The following is a 20,359-nucleotide window of genomic DNA, read 5'->3' as shown; positions in this document are numbered from 1 at the left end:
AAAAGCAAGCCACAGTGTAAGATCCCTGTAATGTATACAATTGACAGAGGATTAGTATCCAAGAAAAAGAACTCCAATAAGAAAAGACACACATAACTCAATTAAAAACAAACAAACAACAACAACAAAAAGAAACACAGGCAATATATATGTAGAGCTGCCATAACGAAATACCACAGACTTGGTGATTTAGCAATTCAAATTTATATTCTCACAGTTCTAGAGGCTGGAAGTCCAAGATCAAGTTCCTGCAGAATTGGTTTTTCCTGAGGCTCTCAGTTTGCCATCTTGTCCTCACATGGCCCTTACTTCTGTGCTTCCCTAGTATCTCCTCTTTTATAAGGACACCAGTCATGTTGTAGTAGAGCCCCAACCCTATGAACTCTTTTGTCATTAATTACCTCCTTAAGGTTCTATCCCTAAATATATGACATTCTAAAGTACTGGGATTAAGCCTTCAAAATTCCTTGAATTTTGAGGAAACAATTTAGTTCCTAACAGTATCTAAGAGGCAGATCACAGAAAAAGAAACCTGCAAGACCATTAAATACCTAAAAAGATGTGCATTAAAAAGACCACAAAATGCCATCCGCACTAATAAAAGAAAAACATGCAAATTGACCATACCTCTGGTACGCCCACAAGCCACGCCCACCAGCTAATCAGGAGTATGCAAATTAACCCAACAAATATGGTGGATGATTTGCATATCCAGGCACAGAACAAAGACTGAAAACAGCATAGAAGGAAGCCAAGTGCTACAGAAGCTGCAGAGAAGCAAGTGGGGCAGTGGAGAAGAGAGGGAAGCAGGCAGGGCAGTGGAAAAGGGAGGGAAGCAGGCAGGCTGGCAGAGACAGTCACAGGAAGCCCTATTCTTGCAGAAATATTCCTGCAACAGGCCTCTAGTTTCATATATATCAGTATGACATGTTGAGAGATGTAGAGAAGGAATTTCTATGTCCTGGTAGAAGTATAAATAACCATTTAGAGAGTAAATGTACAATATCTAATAAAGTTGGAGATATATTTTTTCTGTTTATTTCATAAATATTAATATAACTTTTAACATAAATTTATGGTCAGCTAATTATTGTATTCTTTTACCTTTCTAATGAGATGTCAACAGTGGAAATTATTCACAGTATACGCTAACTCTGCCTATTGACATCAGCATTTCTTCATTCAGACAATGTGAAACCGTTTTCACATATCATCAGACAAAAGCATTTAATGATAAAATGCTAACATTTCAAAATCTGATAAGCAACTTACCTTACACAGAGAAGCCAGAATTGCAAAATCACATATATAATTATGCAAAAGACAACAATATTAAGGAAGATTCATTTAAAGAAGAAAATCCAGTAGAAACTAATACTTCCACTAATGAAGACCAACGTGCTCACGAATGTGTCTGGCAACCTCCTAGAAGCCCATCTGTAATCCACTGCAGTAGAGAGACACTGGAATTCATGGAAATGCCACTGGTTGAAAATGTTGCCAAAGAATCTACCCTCAACTCCGGTCAATCTGAAAATTTCTTGTGTAAGGAATATTTATACAACGATTTTGAAAAGCCATTTTATCAAGAGGATAACTTTAACCTGCATGATTTGAGAGCTAATTATAAAACAAAGAAGGTAAGATTATTTTTTTTCTTCCTTTTTCCCTCCCTCTCTTCTTCCCTCCCTCCCTTCCTTCCTTCCTTCCTCTCCCTTTCTTTCTTTCTTCCTTCCTTTCCCTCCCTTTACTCCCTCCTTCCTCCCTCCCTGTCTGTCTGTCTCTCTCTCTCTCTCTCTCTCTCCCCCCCCACCCCAGTGACCACACATTATATAACTTAATATATGATCATCCCAATAAGTCCCATACCCATCCAGCACCACTCCTAGTTATTAGAATATTATTGACTATATTCCCTATGCTGTACTTTGCACCTCCATGACTATTTTTTATTGTCATTTTATTGTTCATTTTTTTTAATCTTTTGTTCTTTTTCTTCTTAAATAAGAGCCCATTTCATATAATACTGGTTTGATGGTAATGAACTTCTTTAGCTTTATCTTGTCTGTGAATCCTTTATCTTCTATTATAAATGACTAGAGACGCAGTGCACAAAATTTGTGCATGGGTGCGGTCCCTAGCACCTGCCGGCTAGGGCCTTTCTTCGTTCTACACCATCCCCTGGTGGTTAGTGCACATCATAGCAAGCAATCAAACTCCCAGTTGGTCAAAGTCCCAAGGAGACACTTTGCATATTAGACTTTTATATACAGAGACTAGAGGCCCGATGTACTGGGGGCGGGGAAGGGGGGGGTGCGTCCCTCAGCCTGGCCTGCATCCTCTTGCAATCCAGGATCCCTTGGGGGATGTTGGGCCTAAAGCAGCAGTAGGACATTCCTCTTGCAATCTGGGACACTGAATGCACTAGTGACCATACTTTTCATACAGGTGAAAGGCATGTTGCTGTTGTATGGAAAGCTACTTTTTTTGCCCTGATTATAAAAAGTAGTACATAACATAATCCTTCTGAGGCAGTAGTACCATTTTCCCTATCTTATGGGTGGAAAAACTGAAGCAGAGAGAAGTTAAGTAATTGGCTTTGTCAACATAGTTATAAGTGTCAGAATCAGGGCTGACCAAAAAATGGTCATGGTCAGTGGTCCATGCATGTCATTGCTGCATCATCTATTTTTTCAGTGTTAGAGTAGCCTTGACAGTTTTTAATTTTTAATTCTAAGAGACTGTTCCCAATATATAGGGTAGGGTCCCTAGGCCTGGCTGGCGATCAGGGCCATCTTGGGGGTGACCGGCAGGCAGGGTGATTGGAGGATCCCCCCTGGCACCCACCTTGGCTAGCAGCCTGGCATTATCCACTGGCCAGCCCCGCCACCCAATCGCTGCCACCAGTCACCTTCCTTTTGAGAGACAGACGCTCAATGCAAGAGCTGCCCCAGGTTGGGGCAATGTGCATCATAGCAACCAGTCATTCTGCCGGTCATTCCACTGTTCAGTTGATTTGCATATTAGAGTTTTATTATATAGGATAGCTTTGCAGAGTAAAGTAATCTTGGTTGTAGGTCCTTGCTTTTCATTACTTTAAATATTCTTTCTACTCCCTTATGACCTGCAAAATTTCTGTTGAGAAATTAGCTGATAGTCGTATGGGAGCTCCCTTGTAGATAACTAACTTCTTTTCTCTTGCTGCTTTTAAGATTCTCTGTTTGTCTTTAACCTTTTGCATTTTAATTATAATATGTCCTGGGGTGGGCCTTTTTTGGTTCATCTTCTTTGGGATTCTACACTTCCTGGACTTATATGTCTCTTTCCTTCACCAAGTTAGGGAAGTTTTCTGTCATTATTTTTCCAAATAAGTTTTGAATTTCTTGCTCTCTTTCTTTTCTTTCCGGTACCCCCATGATGTGAATATTGGTACACTTGAAGTTTCCCAGAGGTTCCTTATACTATCCTCATGGTTTTTTTTATTATTATTATTATTATTCTTCCTTCCTTCCTTCCTTCCTTCCTTCCTTCCTTCCTTCCTTCCTTCCTTCCTTCCTTCCTTCCTTCCTTCCTTCTTTCTTTCTTTCTTTCTTTCCCTCCCCCTCCTCCTCTCCTCCTCTTCCTCTTCCTTCTCCTCCTCCTTCTCCTCCTCCTCTTCCTCCTCCTCCTCCTCCTCCTCCTCCTCCTCCTCCTCCTCCTCCTCCTCCTCCTCCTTCTTTGTTCTAATTGGGTGTTTTTTGCTTCCTTATATTCCAAGTCGCTGATTTGATTCTCAGCTTCATCTATTTTACTCTTGATTCCCTGTAAGTTATTCTATATCTCAGTTAGTGTAGCCTTCATTTCTAACTGGTTCTTTTTTATGTTGTGGATATCCTCTCTTAAGTTCCTTACACATCTTTATAACCAGTGTTTTGAACTCTGCATCTAGTAGATTGCTTATCTCCATTTTGTTTAGTTCTTTTTCTGGAGTTTAATTCTGTTGTTTCATTTGGGCCATATTTCTTTGTCTCCTCAGGTATTCTTCCTGATTTTTATCCCTGTGTTTGTTTTAGGTAGAGCTGCTGTGTCTCCCAGGCTTAGTAGAGTGGCCTAATGTAGTAGATCTCCTGTAAGGCCAAGTGGCATAGCCTCCCCAATCACCCCAGCTGGGCACTCGAGGTGTATTCCCCAACTCTGCTCCATATGAGCTGTACTCCCTCCTTTTTTAAAAGTTGAGTTTTGATTGCTGTTGGCACATCAAAGGGAAGGATTGACCCAGAACAATCTGATGCAAGGATTGGCCATGACCACTGACCACCAACCTCCATCCACCTTGGAGGATCAACTGCAGGGACCCACCACATAGAGCACATGTGTCAAACACAAGGCCCGCGGGCCAAATCCAGCCCGCCAGGCCTTGCAATGTGGCCCGCACCGCGCTGTCATCACTGCACTCCGCTGTCAGTTTATGACATTGTCAGTTTATGACTGTTCAGTAAACCATTCGGCCCGCGATTTAGGCTGGATTTTAGATTTTGGCCCCTTCTCTGATTGAGTTCGACACCCCTAACATAGAGCATGACTTACTTCAGCGGGGCTCTGGGACCCACTAAGTCTACCCCTGAGTGCTTCACTTATGGAGGTGGTTGGGTGCTGTTTCTTCGACGTGGTATGAAGCTGTCCACTGGGTGTGCTGGCTCTGGGGCTGTCTGGAAGGTGCACACTAAATTCAGCCACTATCTGTGTTCTGCCCGGGTCCACTAGGTAAAAACTACAAAGCAATCTGTATATGGTTGCGTCTTGTGCTTGAAGATGTCCAGGGGAGACCAAACTGTTAATTAAGGCTGGCTACTTTTGTGCTCGGCCTGGGGCCATTTAGCTAAAGGTAAGGGACTTGCTGGGGTCGGATGCTGCTTGTTCGAGAGATTTTATTAAAATCTGAAGCATGAGTCAAGACAGGCCATTCCTATGATAAAGCCACTGGAAACAGCTTGGGTGGGCCCAAAAGTTGGGTGGGGCAGGATCTCAGGGAATCAGCAGGTTGAGCCAAACAGTGTGAGCCAAGTTGATGGAGTCTCAGATATGGCACCTGTCTGCTGGTTCTGTGGGGCAAAGGGACTCATCAAAGGAACGACTTCTGCCAGTACTTCTCTATGGGAGAAAGTTGCCCCTCCATATCTTGCCCAGATGCCAAACAATTCAGTCCCTCCCATTTGTCTCTGGTGCCTTTCAAGCTCCTGTCTCTGTGCTGGAACTCAGAGGAACTGAGTCCGAGTAACTCTGTGTGTGGGCCCTTTCAAAGGAACTGCCTCAGCCTCCCTCAGCCTCAATTTCCAGTGGTTTTACATCCAGAGGTTATGGGGACTTCTCTTCCTTGGACTAGAACCCTAGGCTTGGATTGCCTAGTGTGGCACTGGGACCCCTTGCTCATCAGGAGAATTTTCATAACCTAGGTATTCCTCCTGATTTTTATCCATCACACAGGGGTTTGGGACTAGCCCATTCTGCAACTCTGTCCTTCCTACCAATCTCGATATGGCTTCTTTAATTTCATAGTTGTAAGACTTCCGTTCAGCTTGATTTAAGAGGGTTCTGAATGATAGTTCTGTAATTTAGTTGTAATTTTGATGTAGTTGTGGGAGGATGTGAGCATCATGTTTACCTATGCCACCATTTTGAAAGAAGTCTCAGGAGGTAAGATTTTTGATGGTCAGTACAGCTTGTAGAGTATTAAAGATGTGTTGTTGCTTTTTATTTTATTTATTTTTATTTTTTTAATATATTTTATTGATTTTTTACAGAGAGAGTTACAGATAGAGTTAGAAACATCTATGAGAGAGAAACATCGATCAGCTGCCTTCTGAACCCCCTCCCGCCCCCGGGGATTTTCCCACAACCAATGTACATGCCCTTGACCAGAATCGAACCTGGGACCCGTCTGTCTGCAGGCCGATGCTCTATCCAGAGCCACACCAGCCAGGACTGTTGTTGTTTTTTAAAGTATATTATCTGAGGCTTTTCCAAGTGATAATCAGCATAAAGGACATTGCTTCTTTGGGCAAAATGCCTTCCTAGATCTTGAACAAGTTTGAAGCAAACTTTTTAATAAAATCAAGTCAATAATTGGAATTTAGCTCTATCAAATGATAGTTTCTTTGAGGATCAAGGCTCTGTTCTATTTCTTTTATGCATCTTACCATCTATATGGTGCCTTAACTATAATAAGCTTTCATATTTGGTGAATTAAATTGGCTAGGACTCAGTTCTAGAAAAAAAAAAAAAAAAGGTGCAAAGAGCAAGCAATATTAAATTATTTGACAAGGAAAGCTTAAAATTTTTCTATCAATTGAAATTTCTATGGAGAAGCAAAAAATTTTTTTTTTTTTACAAAAGTGAAAACATTAACTTATCTTTTGATGTATTAATCTTGACCATGCATGTAGTATCCTAAGAGCAATGAAGATGCTAATGGTATAAATTCTAAATGCTCTGAACAAACAAAAAAGAATTTGTGTGGGCAAGTAGATGTAATAAAAGGATAACATTATTCTTCTCATTGTGAGTTTGCTAAGAAAAGCTATGAGTATTATGTTTAATATGCAAGTATGACCAGTTTTTTTGTTTGTTTATTCAGAAGCAGCATTTATTTTTTTAAAATATATTTTCATTGATCTCAGAGAGGAAGGGAGAGGGAGAGAGAGAAAAAAAAACAAACCAAACATTAGAAACATCTTCTTTGCACACCTTCTGCTGGGGATCAAGCCCACAACCCGGGTATGTGCCCTTAACTGGAATCAAACCTGGGACCCTTCAGTCCGCAGACCAATGCTCTATCCACTGAGCCAAACCAGATAGGGCCAAAAACAGCATTTAAATGAGGACTTTATTTCCCCATATTTGTTTCCAGAAAATAACATTTTAAAAATCTGTTTAATTAGGACTTCCCAAGATGATTCCTTCCTATTTCCACTGCATTAGGCATTTACTCATTCAGTCAATAAATACTTTCAGGCATCTAATAACATCCTAGTAGAGGAGATAGACATTAATCAAATAATCACACAAAAAATATGAATTTTCAGCTATGGAATTGTGAATAAAAGTTACATATAAAGCACATATAAAATGTATGTAACATTACATAAAAGTACATGTAGACTTGAAGCAATGATTGGTCCTGCAAATAAAAGTAAGATGACTATCATCTTTTATTTGCAGGGAGTTTGGAGAAGGCTTCCCTTATGTAATGGGAATTGAGCTGCGCTTCGAAAGATGAGTAGGAATTAATTAGGTATTCAGGTGTGGGAGAGCATTTCATGCAGAATTAACATGTGCAAAAAAACTGTGGCTGCAGGGAGCATTGTTCCTATTAGGTCCTGAAGGAAGAACAGGGTTGGGGGGAATAAGAGGGATATAATAGATGAGAATGGAGAGGCAGCATGGGTCAGATATCAAGATCAGATATTAGAACCTTGTAGACTTCAGTAAGGATAGTTGTCTTTATCCCAGAGCAATGAAGAAACATTAAAATACAGAGGTCCACCTGGCCAGTGTGGCTCAGTTGGTTGGTTGTCAGCTCGTGCACCAAAAGTTTGCAGGCTTGATCCCTGGTAGGGGGCATTGCAGGAGATAGCAGATCAATGTCTCACTCTCACATGCCTGTCTCTCTCTTTCTTTCTCTCTCCCTCCCTTCCTCTCTCTCCAAAACTAAAATAAAAATACAGAGGACCAAGATCTAAATTCTAGAAAGTATGGATCCCACTTTTACAGATATCTTTTACTGGGTATTTATGTCATATTCATTTCAGTGTGGATTTACTACAACTTACTGTTATTTTGAAACACCCCCCACCCCCAAAAAACAAAACAAAACAAAAAACCTGTATTGTGGGCCAAAATCAATCACAAGATGTTCAGCTGGCATTCCAAGGTTCACAAAAGTCATATAGCCTAATGAGGCAATATTTAATGAATAATTTTAAAAGTATTTAAAAGAGGCCTCACAGACTATAGGGTAATTGATAAATCTGTTTTAATTCATGTGAAGTCAAGGAAAGTATGTAATATGTATCCAGAAAAGTTTACATCAGAGAAAATGGTGAGAGTGTTAAAGTTTAATTTTTCTTTTATAAAAGTAAATGTGATAAAAAAAAAACTTATTATATACTTATTGTTTGTGCTCTCCTGTGCTGTTGGGTGCTATACATACACTTAGCAATTAATAGTTACGTATTTTTGTTAAGTAGGTATCATTAGAAGAAGTATATGTTATAGTTGTTATTTTACAGCTGAGGAAACCAAACTAGGGATCTATAATTCAAGGTCAGCTCTGACTTCAAAATTCAAAGTTATCCTACACTTTCACACTTATTTACTTTAATTTACAGGTTTCAGTTTCTTCAAACGAGATACAGTATCCTGGGGAGATTTCTAAGATGTCAGTCAGTCACCAAAGGGAAGTCACAGTGGAGGACATGGAAAGTCCAGAGATTGTGTCAAGTCATTCTCCTGCTGCCATGTCTTGGAGTTGTGGAGCATCTTGGGAGGATGGCAAAACACATGACACAGAGCAAGACTTGGAATGCTTACAAACTCTAGAAGAAGATATGGCTTTAAATGAAGCCTTACAGAAATTAAAGCATACTAACAAAAAACAGCAAACTCTGATCCAAAACTTGCAGTATATTAACATGTATTTAGAGAAGAAGGTTGAAGAACTACAGGTGAAGACTAACAAGCAGCAAATGTTCGTTGGCATCATAGATAAGCTAAAGGAGAATATTGAAGCATTAATTGAAGACAAATACAGAGTAAGGCTAGAGAAGAATGAAACTGACAAGACTTTGCAGAATTTACATGACATTTTAATTAACACCCAAAAACATCTTCAGGAATCTAAGAAAGAAAAGGAAAGCTTACAGGTAGAGCTTAAGAGGATCAAAGGAAATTATGTTTATCTACAGGAGAGGTATATAACTGAAAAGCAAGAAAAAAACAAAATTGTTAGTCAGTACACAGAGGTGAGCAAAGCCTTAAGTGAGAAAGAAGAAGAGGTGGAGAGGTTGCAGCAACTCAAAGGAGAATTGGAAAACGCCTCCACTTCTGCTTTGGACTTATTGAAAAGGGAAAAAGAGACCCGAGAACAAGAGTTCCTGTCTTTACAGGAAGAATTTCAGAACCATGAAAAGGAACACTTGGAAGAAAGACAGAAACTGAAATGTAGACTTGAGAAAGTGGTAGCTCAATTTAAAAATGTGCAACTCATATCTGAAAGTGAAAGGGCTAAGAACACAAAACTTCAGCAGCAAATCAACGAAGTAAAAAATGAAAATGCAAAACTACAGCAGCAGGTTGCAAGGAGTGAGGAGCAAAATTGTGTCCCTAAATTTGAGATAGCTCAGTTAAAGGAGCACTTGGAGACAGTAATGAAGTCAGATATCACAAAGGTATTGTCACAAAGTCAAAATTTCTAAAGCAGAATTTCAGGAGTTTGTGATAGTCTAGTGACGCATGTTTTTTGGCAGAATTACTAACCAAAAAAAGACAGAATGGAAAATGTACCAGATTTGGAAAAGTTTCCTTGGTTCTTAGGTACTTCCATTAAAGAGCCGCCATTTCTGGCCTCTTGTTATTATTTTGGTAAATATGAAAATTAAAATAAATATAAAAATAAAATAAATAAATTACCACATTTACCAAAATCCTTTGGTAAATGTGGTAACTTTTTAAAAATATGTTATTTATATTATATTCTGAAGAATCTTTGAGAAAGGATTTTTCTAATGGGGATCTCAATCTTTTCATACCATGTCTGCCTATTCAACAATAAAAGTAAATAATATAATTGCATATTTAGTTTACATGGTAAAATAAACCTATATTTTATCACATTAATTTTGTAGAATTATAAACATTTTAGTGAGATATAATTGATACATAACATTAGTTCAGGTGTACAACATAATGATTCAATATTTGTATACATTGCAAAATGATCACCACAATAAGTTCAGTTAATGTCAGTTAAAAACAGCATGGGAGCCTCACATCAATATTTTTGGAGAGGCTGTAATTTGGTATTCTTTGCTATTCAAATGGATTTTTTGACAGTCAAGAACCTGGAAGCACGTCCTGGAAGTGATAATTTCACAAGACAGAGCACACCTATTTCAATTTTGTAGGCCTACCTTAAAATATTTATAATACGATCTTATTAACTCTGACTATTTAGAAAGAAGGCTAATTTCAACGAGAGACATGTTTAAGTTTATATTTGTTAAAATAACTTGAACTGAGCTGATATGTTACTTTGGAGATGTCCTGAGTGGACATTACATAGTGTTTGCAAATAAATAATTCTATATTTTTAATGATTCTTAGGAAGACATTTTCTCTGTTTAAAACTTTTTCAATATGATCTTTTCTCCAGAAAGAAGTAAGGATCATCTAAGCCAGTGGTTCTCAAACTTCAGCATTCATCAACATTAGCCGTGAAAATGCAGATTGTTGGGGCCCACCCAGAGTTTCTAATTCAGTGGGTGTGAGATGGGGCCTGAGAATGTGCATTTATAATGAGATCTTAGGTCTCACTGATGCTGCTGGTCCAGGGATCACACTTTAAGAACCACTAACTTAAGCAAAGATGACCTTAAGTTTAGCTGCTAATCAAATCATGACAAATTTTACAATTTTGTAATTATACAGAAGTTTGTCACAGCATGATTTTTTTTTTCCTTGAGCTTTCTTTTTAAAAACAGTAATTTTTTTTGTTTTATCTTAACTGATCAATTTCTTTAATATCCCCAAATAATTCTTACTCTCCCTTTAATTTTGCTTTTTATTAACTCTAGGTCCATTTTCTCAAGGTGTAAAACTCTAGGTCTTGGTGTATCTGTGTGTTCAAAAATATTTTCATATTAATATTAAAAAAGTTGTTATTGCCTTGTTCACTCTCATTCCTTCACAAGTATACAGTTAAGATTTCCAGAAACTAAATGACATGTGATGTGATTGTTTCCATGGCTGACACAATTGTGAAGCAAATACAAGAATCCAGCTGTCTTCCATTAAGCCAGCATTAAAAGTATTTGCAAAAAATTGTAACGGACCCAATCTTTTCACTAATTTTTGTTTTGGTAAATGTGGTAATTTAAAAAAAAAAATACTATTTATATTAGCATAATAGATTTATCGTTATTTAAAATTTTTAAATGTTCTCACCTTTAATTTCTAATTTGATAAATATTGATAGGTATAACCTACATAAAATGTTTTTGGGGTCCTTAATCATTTTGAAGACTATTTAAGGGGTCCTGAAAATAAAATTTAAAAAGTTTGAAAACCACATTCAGAGGTTTTAGGAGTGGTATTTTATTCAGCATTTTACTTTTAAAGTAACCCAGATTCTTTGTCTTTATTGTGACAAATGTGAATTGTGTGCACGTAGGATGTGAAGGTGATACATTCTAATTGCTCACCTTGTGAAGAAGAGAGCCCAAATCTCCCTGATGTAAAAACAACTTCTCAACTGGCTTTCAAAATTCACTATCTTCTGGCTCTGATGGCAAGACTTCTTGCATACCAGGTAATTTTTTTAATACATATTTTTTATTGGGTGGGAAGGAAAATACCGAGGTTAGACAAAAAAGGCAATGTGAAATGACAGAATTAAGATATGAAAGAAAATAATGGAAGACAGAATAGATACCCTCAATCAACCAATCAGCCTTTCCTTCCTCCTACTGCTTCTTTCTGTTTATCTTTTGTCAACATCTAATTCCCACAAGCCTATAGTATAGTAACATTAGAACGTCTCATATTTCAGGAAAGCTCTTTCAAAACAGTAGTCTTATGCTCTGGGTCAGCCTGCTCCTAGAGATTAGTGATTGTTCACATTAATTAGCTGTTTACCCAGTCTAAAGCTATAGTTTTGGGGCAGGGGGAGGGCAGTGTGGAACTGTGTCCATTAGTAGAATGAAAAATGAAGTTAATGTAATGTGAGTTTGAATTCTGGCTTTACCACTTGCTGGCTGTGTGTCTTGGCCAAGTAACTTCACCTTTCTCAGCCTTAGTTTCCTCATGGGAAATAGAGGAAATGATACATGCTGCTGCCCTGGGACTTGCAAGCACTACATTTAATGAGAGAATATATTAAAGGACATGACACTTGATAGTTTCTCAAATTAGCTCTCTTTCTTCCACTTTCCTTCTATTATTATGTACTAGGGGCCTGGTACACGAAATTTGTGCATGGGGGCGGGGCGTGGAGGGAGTCCCTTAGCTCGGCTTGTACCTTCTCACAATCCAGGACCCCTTGGAGGGATATCGGGACCACAATCTGGGACCGCTGGCTCCTAACTGCTCACCTGCCTCATCACCCATATCCACTCTCCTGCCTGCCTCATTACCCCTAACCCCTTGCCTGCCTGCCTGATTGTCCCTAACCACTCTCCCTGCCTGCCTGCTTAATCATCCCTAACCGCCTCTCCCTTGGCCCCTGCTGTCACAGCTTCATCCTGAAGGATGTCTGGAATGACATCTAGAAGGTTGCTAGACTGTCTAGTCTAATTAGCATATCATGCTTTTATTATTATAGTTTCTTTTATCTTAGTGCATTCATCTGAGCCAAAGTTTGGTGACATAGGTTTGTGATGTTTCTGATCCAACACAAGCCTTATTTCTACTTTGTTTTAGCTAAATTTGTTAAACACTAGCATTTATTTAATACTAGATACCGAGCTAAGCATTTTATCCAGAGATCACAAAGTGGTGGCCCACAAACTATATCTACCTAAAGTTTTGTTTTTAAATATTGGAATTTGTGGCACAGACTCTCCTTAGCTGTAAACCTTTTCTCCCCACCTTGCCCTTCAAACATTTGCTTACTCACTATATTTGCTTAGTTTTCTCCCTTCTCACTGGTGGCTGCTAGTTGCTTCTTCTCTACCAGACCTCTCAGTAATGAAGTATAGATCTTTTTAGTAGATTCATTCTGAGCCAAACAAATATTATTTGCTTATTCTGAATCTCCCACCCCACTAGAATATACGCCTTTAAGATTAGAGACTTGGTATGCTATATGTCCTGTACCTAATACAGGTTAAGTTCCTAATAGGCACTCAACAAATATTTGCTGACTTCCCAATCTGTCCTTGGGACCATTTAAATTTACTGTTCTGTTTTTCATGGCTTATCTCTTACACCATTCTTTGTATTATCAGGCTTTTTTAAAAAGCAAAGAAAGGTATAGAACAGTTGAGTTTCTTGTCTAAAGTCTCACATATGATAAAGTGACAGAACTCAGGCAGGACATAAGGCATACACTTGAGATCCTTAGGTTATTTTGGTATAAGTGCCTTCATCCTGGGTACCCTGGAAATATGGAGAGTTTCAGTATTGTTGAGGATGTCTGATTATTTTGGTCTTAGTTACAATAATTTGTCTAAAATTTGGGTTTATAAACTCACTATGCTAAGAGGGGCTATATGTATAAATGCATGAGCATGTATAATTATTATAAATGAGTATTAATATCCCAATGATTATATAAATCTGTCCCAATAGCAGTCTATATATGAGTGTAAATCTATATGAACTCTTTCTACACTAACCCTTTATTGAATATCTTATTATGAATAATTAAAGAATTGAGTTTAAAAAATCGAGTTCAATATTATTTTACCTCTTTTGATTTGGTCACTTATTTGGGGAAGGAGATGTGTTTTATTTGTGCTTTTTTCCTTCCTTCTTTTATCTTTACTGAAAAAAATATTAATCTAGCTTCTCAAACTGTTGTCTTTAGGATATCAGCAATCCCGATGCAGAACATTTCAAAGAGAGTGAGAAAGTTAGTGATACAATGCTGCAAAAATTGAAGAACTTTCATCTTAAAAAGAAAAATTTGGATGAAGAGGTACTGTATGTGTTCTTTATTCTAAAAATTGTATCACTCTGGCTGGGTAGCTTAATTGGTTAGAGTGTTGTCCCAATACACACCAAAGTTGCAGGTTCAAAGTTGCAGATCAACCAATGAATGTATAAATAAGTGGAACAACAAATCTCTCTCTTTTCCTATCTCTCTCTCCTTCCCCCCCTCCCCTCTGCCTCCATCTTCTCTCTAAAATAAATAAAAATTTAAATAATAATAATAGCCATGGCCAGGTGACTCAGTTGGTTGGAACATTGTCCCCTAAACCAAAAAGGTTACAAGTTCGATTCTTGGTCACAGCATATATCCCAGTTGTGGATTTGATCCCAGGTCTGGGTATATGCAGGAGACAATTGATCAATTTTCTCTCTCATCTCTCTCTCTCCCTCTCTCTCTCTCTCTCTCTCTCTCTCTCTCTCTCTCTCTCTCTCTCTCTCTCATCAATAAAAATATATCCTTGGGTGAGAATTTTAAAAAATAATAAAAATTGTACCATTTTTAGTGGGAGAAAAAAAACAACAAAGTAAAAGGTAGTATAAAATATAAAAGAATTCCTAAAAATTTGGATATGTTTTAAGAATGTTTTTGTGGACCAGATTAGCTTTACTATGGCCCCTACTAAAGAGATATATTGTTTGACATTGGACTTGTTTTATAATATAAGTCTGTACTAGACAGACTCATTCAGCTGCCAAAAAAAGTGGTATGATTATTTCCTCTCTTTTACATGGCATTATTGAGTCCTGAAAAGAGTGTATTTTGAAATTTCTATACTGATTTCAAATTTTATCACTCAAAATAATGTGTAAAATGAAACCAATAATTTTATTTCTCATGTGGGATAAGGGTAAAGGAAGAGAGTTCCTGAAATTTCTTCAGTTATTCTTTTCTTGGTGTAGTGCTAGTAACGGTGAAAAATAAAATTAAGCCGAAACAGGTTTGGCTCAGTGAATAGAGTGTCAGCTGAAGGGTCCCGGGTTCAATTCCAGTCAAGGGCATGTACATGGGTTGCTGGCACGTCCCCAGTGGGGGGTGTGCAGGAGGCAGCTGAGTCGATGTTTCTCTCTCATCAATGTTTCTAACTATCTGTCCCTCTCTCTTCCTCTCTGTGAAAAATCAATAAAATATATTTTTTTAAAAGAAAGAAAAATAAAATTAAGAGAGTAAATTAAATAGAGAATGTGATAAGATGTTAACTTGTGCAGTTTTTAACCTGAGAGGAATACAAAAGTGGCAGATCTATCTGGCTCAAGGAATAAAAACACATTCAAATCTTGGATATTGGGTCATCATAACAAAATTAGTCCTGTCCTACTAGAAAATTACTTCTCTGAACTAAAGCAGATAGAGAATTTGTTGCAAGTATTCTGAAGACTCAATCTCCTGGACTCCTACCTAACATGTAGAGAAAAGAATCAAGAAATAAACAAAGATGCACAGAAATCACTGGCCTCCACTTATTTTTTAAATATATTTTTATTGATTTTAAAGAGGAAGGAAGAGGGAGAGTAAGGTAGAAACACCAATCATGAGAGAGAATCACTGATCAGCTGCCTCCTGCACACCCCCCACTGGGGATCAAATGGGAAACCTAGGCATGTGCCCTAATCAAGAATTAAACTGTGACCTCCTGGTTCCTAAGTGGCACTCAACCACTGAGCCACACCAGCCTTCAAAAATAAGCCCAGTTGAGAGTAGAAAGAAGCAGGATAATACAAAAATACAATTTCATATATTTATGTTCTTTCAGTAAATTTCTATGTAATTCCTGAAATACTGGCAGGTGAGATTATATGTCTGTGATTTGATTCATTGAAGGGGAATGGAGAGGGAAGGAAGTGGTTGGGAACATTAATGATACAAGATTGGCCATTAGTTATAAGTAGTTGAAACTGGATGGTTTGTTAAAGATTTTCTCTATATTTTTTAAATATTAGAAATTGTTCATAATAAAGTATTCCGTGTAGCACATTTTATTTCACTGATATTTAGAGAAGTTTGAATATTAAGATTTATTGTTGTACTGAAGGAACAAAAGAGCAAATAAGAAATTATTATAAATTGCATCTAGAAAAGAATTGGCTCATTTTTTTAATTTAAAGAAGAATTTAATAGCCTAACTGTAAAAAACAATGGAATATTAGACTAAGTTCCCTGGAGATCCCATTCCCATCTTTAGGTTCGTTGATTCACTAGGAGCCTAGGGCCTCAGCATACAGTATACTCACAGCTTTCATTACAACGAGAGGCTACAGAGCAAAATTGGCACAGGGCAAAGGCACATATGGCAAAGTCCAGAGAAAACCAAATGCAAGCTTTCAGAGTCCTCTCCCCATGAAGTCTCACAGGATGTGCTTCATTCCCCCAGCAGTGAGGTGTGACAACATTTACCAAGAAAGCTCATTTGAGACCTAGTGCCCAGTGTTTTTACTGGAGGTTCTTCCCATAGACACCTTCTGCCTAGAACATACCAAAATTACAGACCCTCCAGATGGAAAGAATTATTCAGCATAAACCACATTCTTTGTTAGGCACAATGAGCCATTCATATCAGAGAATGATGGAAACCCTCCGACCATCCAAGTTCCTAGGTACAGTCAGGGGCAGCTTGGCTAGCAGGCCTTTCTAAAGATAGCAGTCTCATGCCGAAATCGGTTTGGCTCAGTGGATAGAGCGTCGGCCTGCGGACTCAAGGGTCCCAGGTTCGATTCCAGTCAAGGGCATATGTACTCTGGTTGCAGGCACATCCCCGGTAAGGGATGTGCAAGAGGCGGCTGATCGATGTTTCTCTCTCATCAATGTTTCATACTTTCTATCCCTCTCCCTTCCTCTCTGTAAAAAAATCAATAAAATATATTTTAAAATAAAGAAAGAAAGAAAGAAAGAAAGAAAGAAAGAAAGAAAGAAAGAAAGAAAGAAAGAAAGCAGTCTCAGGCCTGCAGTGTGAACTCCTTTCTGTAAAAACAGCGTCTCTTTTTGAGACCAGAATTGGACTGTTTTTATTATAAACTAGAGGCCTGGGGCACAAAATTTGTGCACTGGAGGAGGGGAGTCCCTCAGCCTGGCCTGTGCCCTCTCGCAGTCTGCCTGCTTACCACCTGCCTGCTTACTGCACCTTACCACTCAGCTTGCTGCTCCTTAGCACTATAACGGAGGCAGGAGAGGCTCCCGCCACCACCGCTGCGCTTGCCAGCCGTAAGCCTGGCTTCTGGCTGAGCAGCATTGCCCCTGTAGGAGCGCACTGACCACCAAGGGACAGCTCCTGTATTGAATGTCTGCCCCCTGGTGTTCAGTGCACATCATAGTATCCTGTTGTTCTGCTGTTCATTCCATCATTTGGTCGATTTGCATATTAGGGTTTTATTATATAGGACTAGAGGCCCAGTGCACAGATCTGTGCACATTGAAAGGAATTAATTACAAGGTGGCTGGGGGGGATGGAGGGAGTGGGACAGGGCAAGACAGATGGGACACACCCTGGAGCCAACCTCTCATAGTCCCTCCCCGGCCAGCTGCACCTGGGGCAGGGGCTCAGCTCAAAGGGCATCTGGAGTGAGCAGGGTCTCTCTAGCAGGTGGAGTCTCTTGGCCTGGTCTGTGGGAATCAGGCCAAAACCAGCTCTCCAACATCCCTTGAGGGATGCCAGAGTGCGAGATGGTACTTTACAAAATTGCTGTCATTTGGCAGGTCCTGTGTTGAGCATCTGCCCCCTGGTGGTCAGTGAGCATCATACCTACCAGCCAGTCTGCCAGTCGGTCAGTCAGCTGGTTGCTTAGCCTTTTATATTTATAGACTAGAGGCCCAATGCATGACATTCATGCACAGGGCGGGGGGGGGGGGGGTGTTGTGTGTCCTTCAGCCCAATCTACACTCTCTCCAATCTGGGATCCCTCTCACAATCCAGGACTGCTGGCTCCCAACTACTCACATGCCTGCCTTTCTGATTGCCCCTAACCACTTCTGCCTGCCATCCTGATCACCCCCAATCACTCCCCTGCCAGTCTGATTGATGCCTAACTTCACTCTTCTGCTGGCCTGGTCACCTCTAATTGCCTTCCCCTGCAGGCTTGATCTCCCCCAACTGCCCTCCCTTGCAGGCCTGGTCCCTCCCAACTGCCCTCCCCTGCTGGCCTGATTGCTCACAACTGCCCTCCCTTGCAGGCCTGGTCCCTTCCAACTGCTGTCCTCTGCTGGACATCTTGTGGTGGCCATCTTGTGTTTACATGGGAGCAGCCATTTTGACCCCATGGGGGTAGCCATCTTGTGTGTTGGAGTGATGGTCAATCTGCATATTACTCTTTTATTAGATAGGTTAGAGCAGTGTTTCCCAACCTTCTCTCATGATGAGAATCACCTGGTGGAGTTGTTAAAACACAGATTCCTGAATCCCAACTAAGAAGTGCTAAACTAGAATTTTTGAGAACATATAGGTAAAATTGCATACCTAACTTAGTGCTCTGTATATAACATCTGTGTTAGAGCACTAGTTAGGTATACAATTTTACCTATATGTTCCCAAAAATTCTAGTTTAGCACTTCTTAGTTGGGATTCAGGAATCTGTGTTTTAACAACTCCACCAGGTGATTCTCATCATGAGAGAAGGTTGGGAAACACTGGGTTAGAGGACTGGCGCACGGGTGGGGCCAGCTGGTTTGCCCTGAAGGGTATTCTGGATGAGGGTGGGGTTCCCTTGGGGCCTCGGGAGGCCTGGGTGAGGTGCCTGTGGTGGTTTTCAGGCCAGCAACCCAAGCGGAGGTTCTGGTATCTGGGATTTATTTATCTTCTATAATTGTAGCCTTGAGTGGAAGCCAAGGCAGGCCAGAGTGTGTGGAAACACAAGCCTCCAGGGCCACAGCCATCTTGGTTGGGTTAATTTGCATACTCACTCCTGATTGGCTGGTGGGCATGGCTTATAGGTATAGTGGAGTGATGGTTAATTTGCATATTACTCTTTTATTAAATAGGATGTTATAGAATTATTTCTTCTCATTCTCTGAAATATAAAATGCTTTTTTTCTTAGCTACAGAAACATAAAGAAAGAATTGCAACTTTTAGAGACTTAATTGCTAATGAAAAAGCATTTCAAGATCAGATTATTAACGTGAGTTTAACATTTACTATCTACTGTCTTTACCATATAAAAATACAATTTCACATATGTATATTCTCTTTGTAAATTTGTCTAAATCCTTCTAGCTCTAAGTTCTATACATGCTTCTTTTATTCTAGCCACTAAAAATCTCTTTGTTTCACTAATAAAGTATTTATTTTCAAATGCTCAAAGGAGTGTGAAAGTATTGGAAGTGAGCACAAATATTTAATCTCAGGTTACAGACTTTGATTCAAATGAAACCAAGAATGTCAGCGATCCTACCTTAATGGGAGCCAAACTGGATAAATACCACAGTCTAAATGAGGAGCTTAATATCTTGGTAAGAAAAATTTTTTGTTGTTTTGCTATCATTTTTATACATAATAACATTTTATTAACAAGTTTAATAAATTGTCAGCTTACAAAAAATTGCTTATTAAAATGACTACACAGTCGCATTGTGGCAGTATTATTTACCCACAAAGTATAGAATTGAATTTGCATTTTTAGGTTTTGAAATTTTACATAATATCCCATCCGATTTCTGTTAAGACTAATCAGATTAATTTATTTCAACATGTAAAATCAAAAGATATGTGCAATTTTTTATAGTGAATGAAACTTACATTGTTGCATATGCTACCACCATCCTTATACTAATAGCCATTTACAACAATCATGATTAAGGGGTGCTTAGGGAAACAGCACTCATAGTTTACTTTAGATGGCATCTAAAGATAAAGGCATCACAGAAAAGAAATGGTAATTATGTAACTTAATGGAGTGTTAGCTAATAATGAATGGTGTTAATCATTTTGCAACATATAAGTGTATCAAAACAAATTATATACCTTAAACTTATGCAATGTTGTATGTCAATTATGTCTCAATAAAGTTGGAAAAAATAAAGGCAGATAAAACGGGAAAATATGTTAGAAAAAAATGAAAATATGATCTTGGTAGCTAGATAGTTATAGAGTTACAATCCAATTGTATCCCACTATAATATAAAGGTGGTTCATCAACATAATTTATTTTATTTTTTAAATTTATTGATTGATTAAGATATCACATATTTGTCCTCATCTCCCCATTCCCATCCCCCATCCCTTTCCACTCATGCCTCCACCCCCTTGTTGTCCTTGACCACAGGTTAGGCTCATATGTATGCACACAAGTCCTTTGGTTGATCTCTCCCTTTTATCCCCACTCTCCCCCTGAGGTCCAACAATCTGATCCATGCCTCCTTGTTTGTGGGTCTGTTCTTGTTCATCAGTCTATGTTGTTCATCATTTCCCCTAGATGAGTGAGATCATATCCTACTGGAAATATACTTATAAGAAGCGAAAATGAGACAAG

General features: G+C 38.8%; 2 protein-coding genes across 2 annotated transcripts in view; both read left to right on the top strand.

Moving 5' to 3' along the window:
* Nucleotides 1–20,359, top strand: part of LOC311618228 (histone-lysine N-methyltransferase SETMAR-like) — a 407,000-nt gene that overhangs the window by 211,532 nt on the left and 175,109 nt on the right. The window lies entirely within an intron of this gene.
* CAGE1 (cancer antigen 1) overlaps nucleotides 1–20,359 on the top strand; it is a 68,347-nt gene that overhangs the window by 6,651 nt on the left and 41,337 nt on the right. Inside the window, exons 4-9 of the mRNA XM_084875600.1 lie at nucleotides 1,117–1,640; nucleotides 8,367–9,425; nucleotides 11,426–11,563; nucleotides 13,781–13,891; nucleotides 18,929–19,009; nucleotides 19,236–19,340. Coding sequence (XP_084731726.1) covers nucleotides 1,117–1,640; nucleotides 8,367–9,425; nucleotides 11,426–11,563; nucleotides 13,781–13,891; nucleotides 18,929–19,009; nucleotides 19,236–19,340 — 2,018 coding nt within the window. The remainder of the gene's footprint in view (nucleotides 1–1,116; nucleotides 1,641–8,366; nucleotides 9,426–11,425; nucleotides 11,564–13,780; nucleotides 13,892–18,928; nucleotides 19,010–19,235; nucleotides 19,341–20,359) is intronic.

The sequence above is a fragment of the Pipistrellus hanaki genome, assembly GCF_964339955.1.
Source record: "Pipistrellus hanaki genome assembly, chromosome: 2".
In the NCBI taxonomy this organism is placed as follows: Eukaryota; Metazoa; Chordata; class Mammalia; order Chiroptera; family Vespertilionidae; genus Pipistrellus; species Pipistrellus hanaki.
The sequence above is the reverse complement of the archived record's forward strand: the minus strand, read 5'-3'. Positions and strand labels throughout refer to the sequence as shown.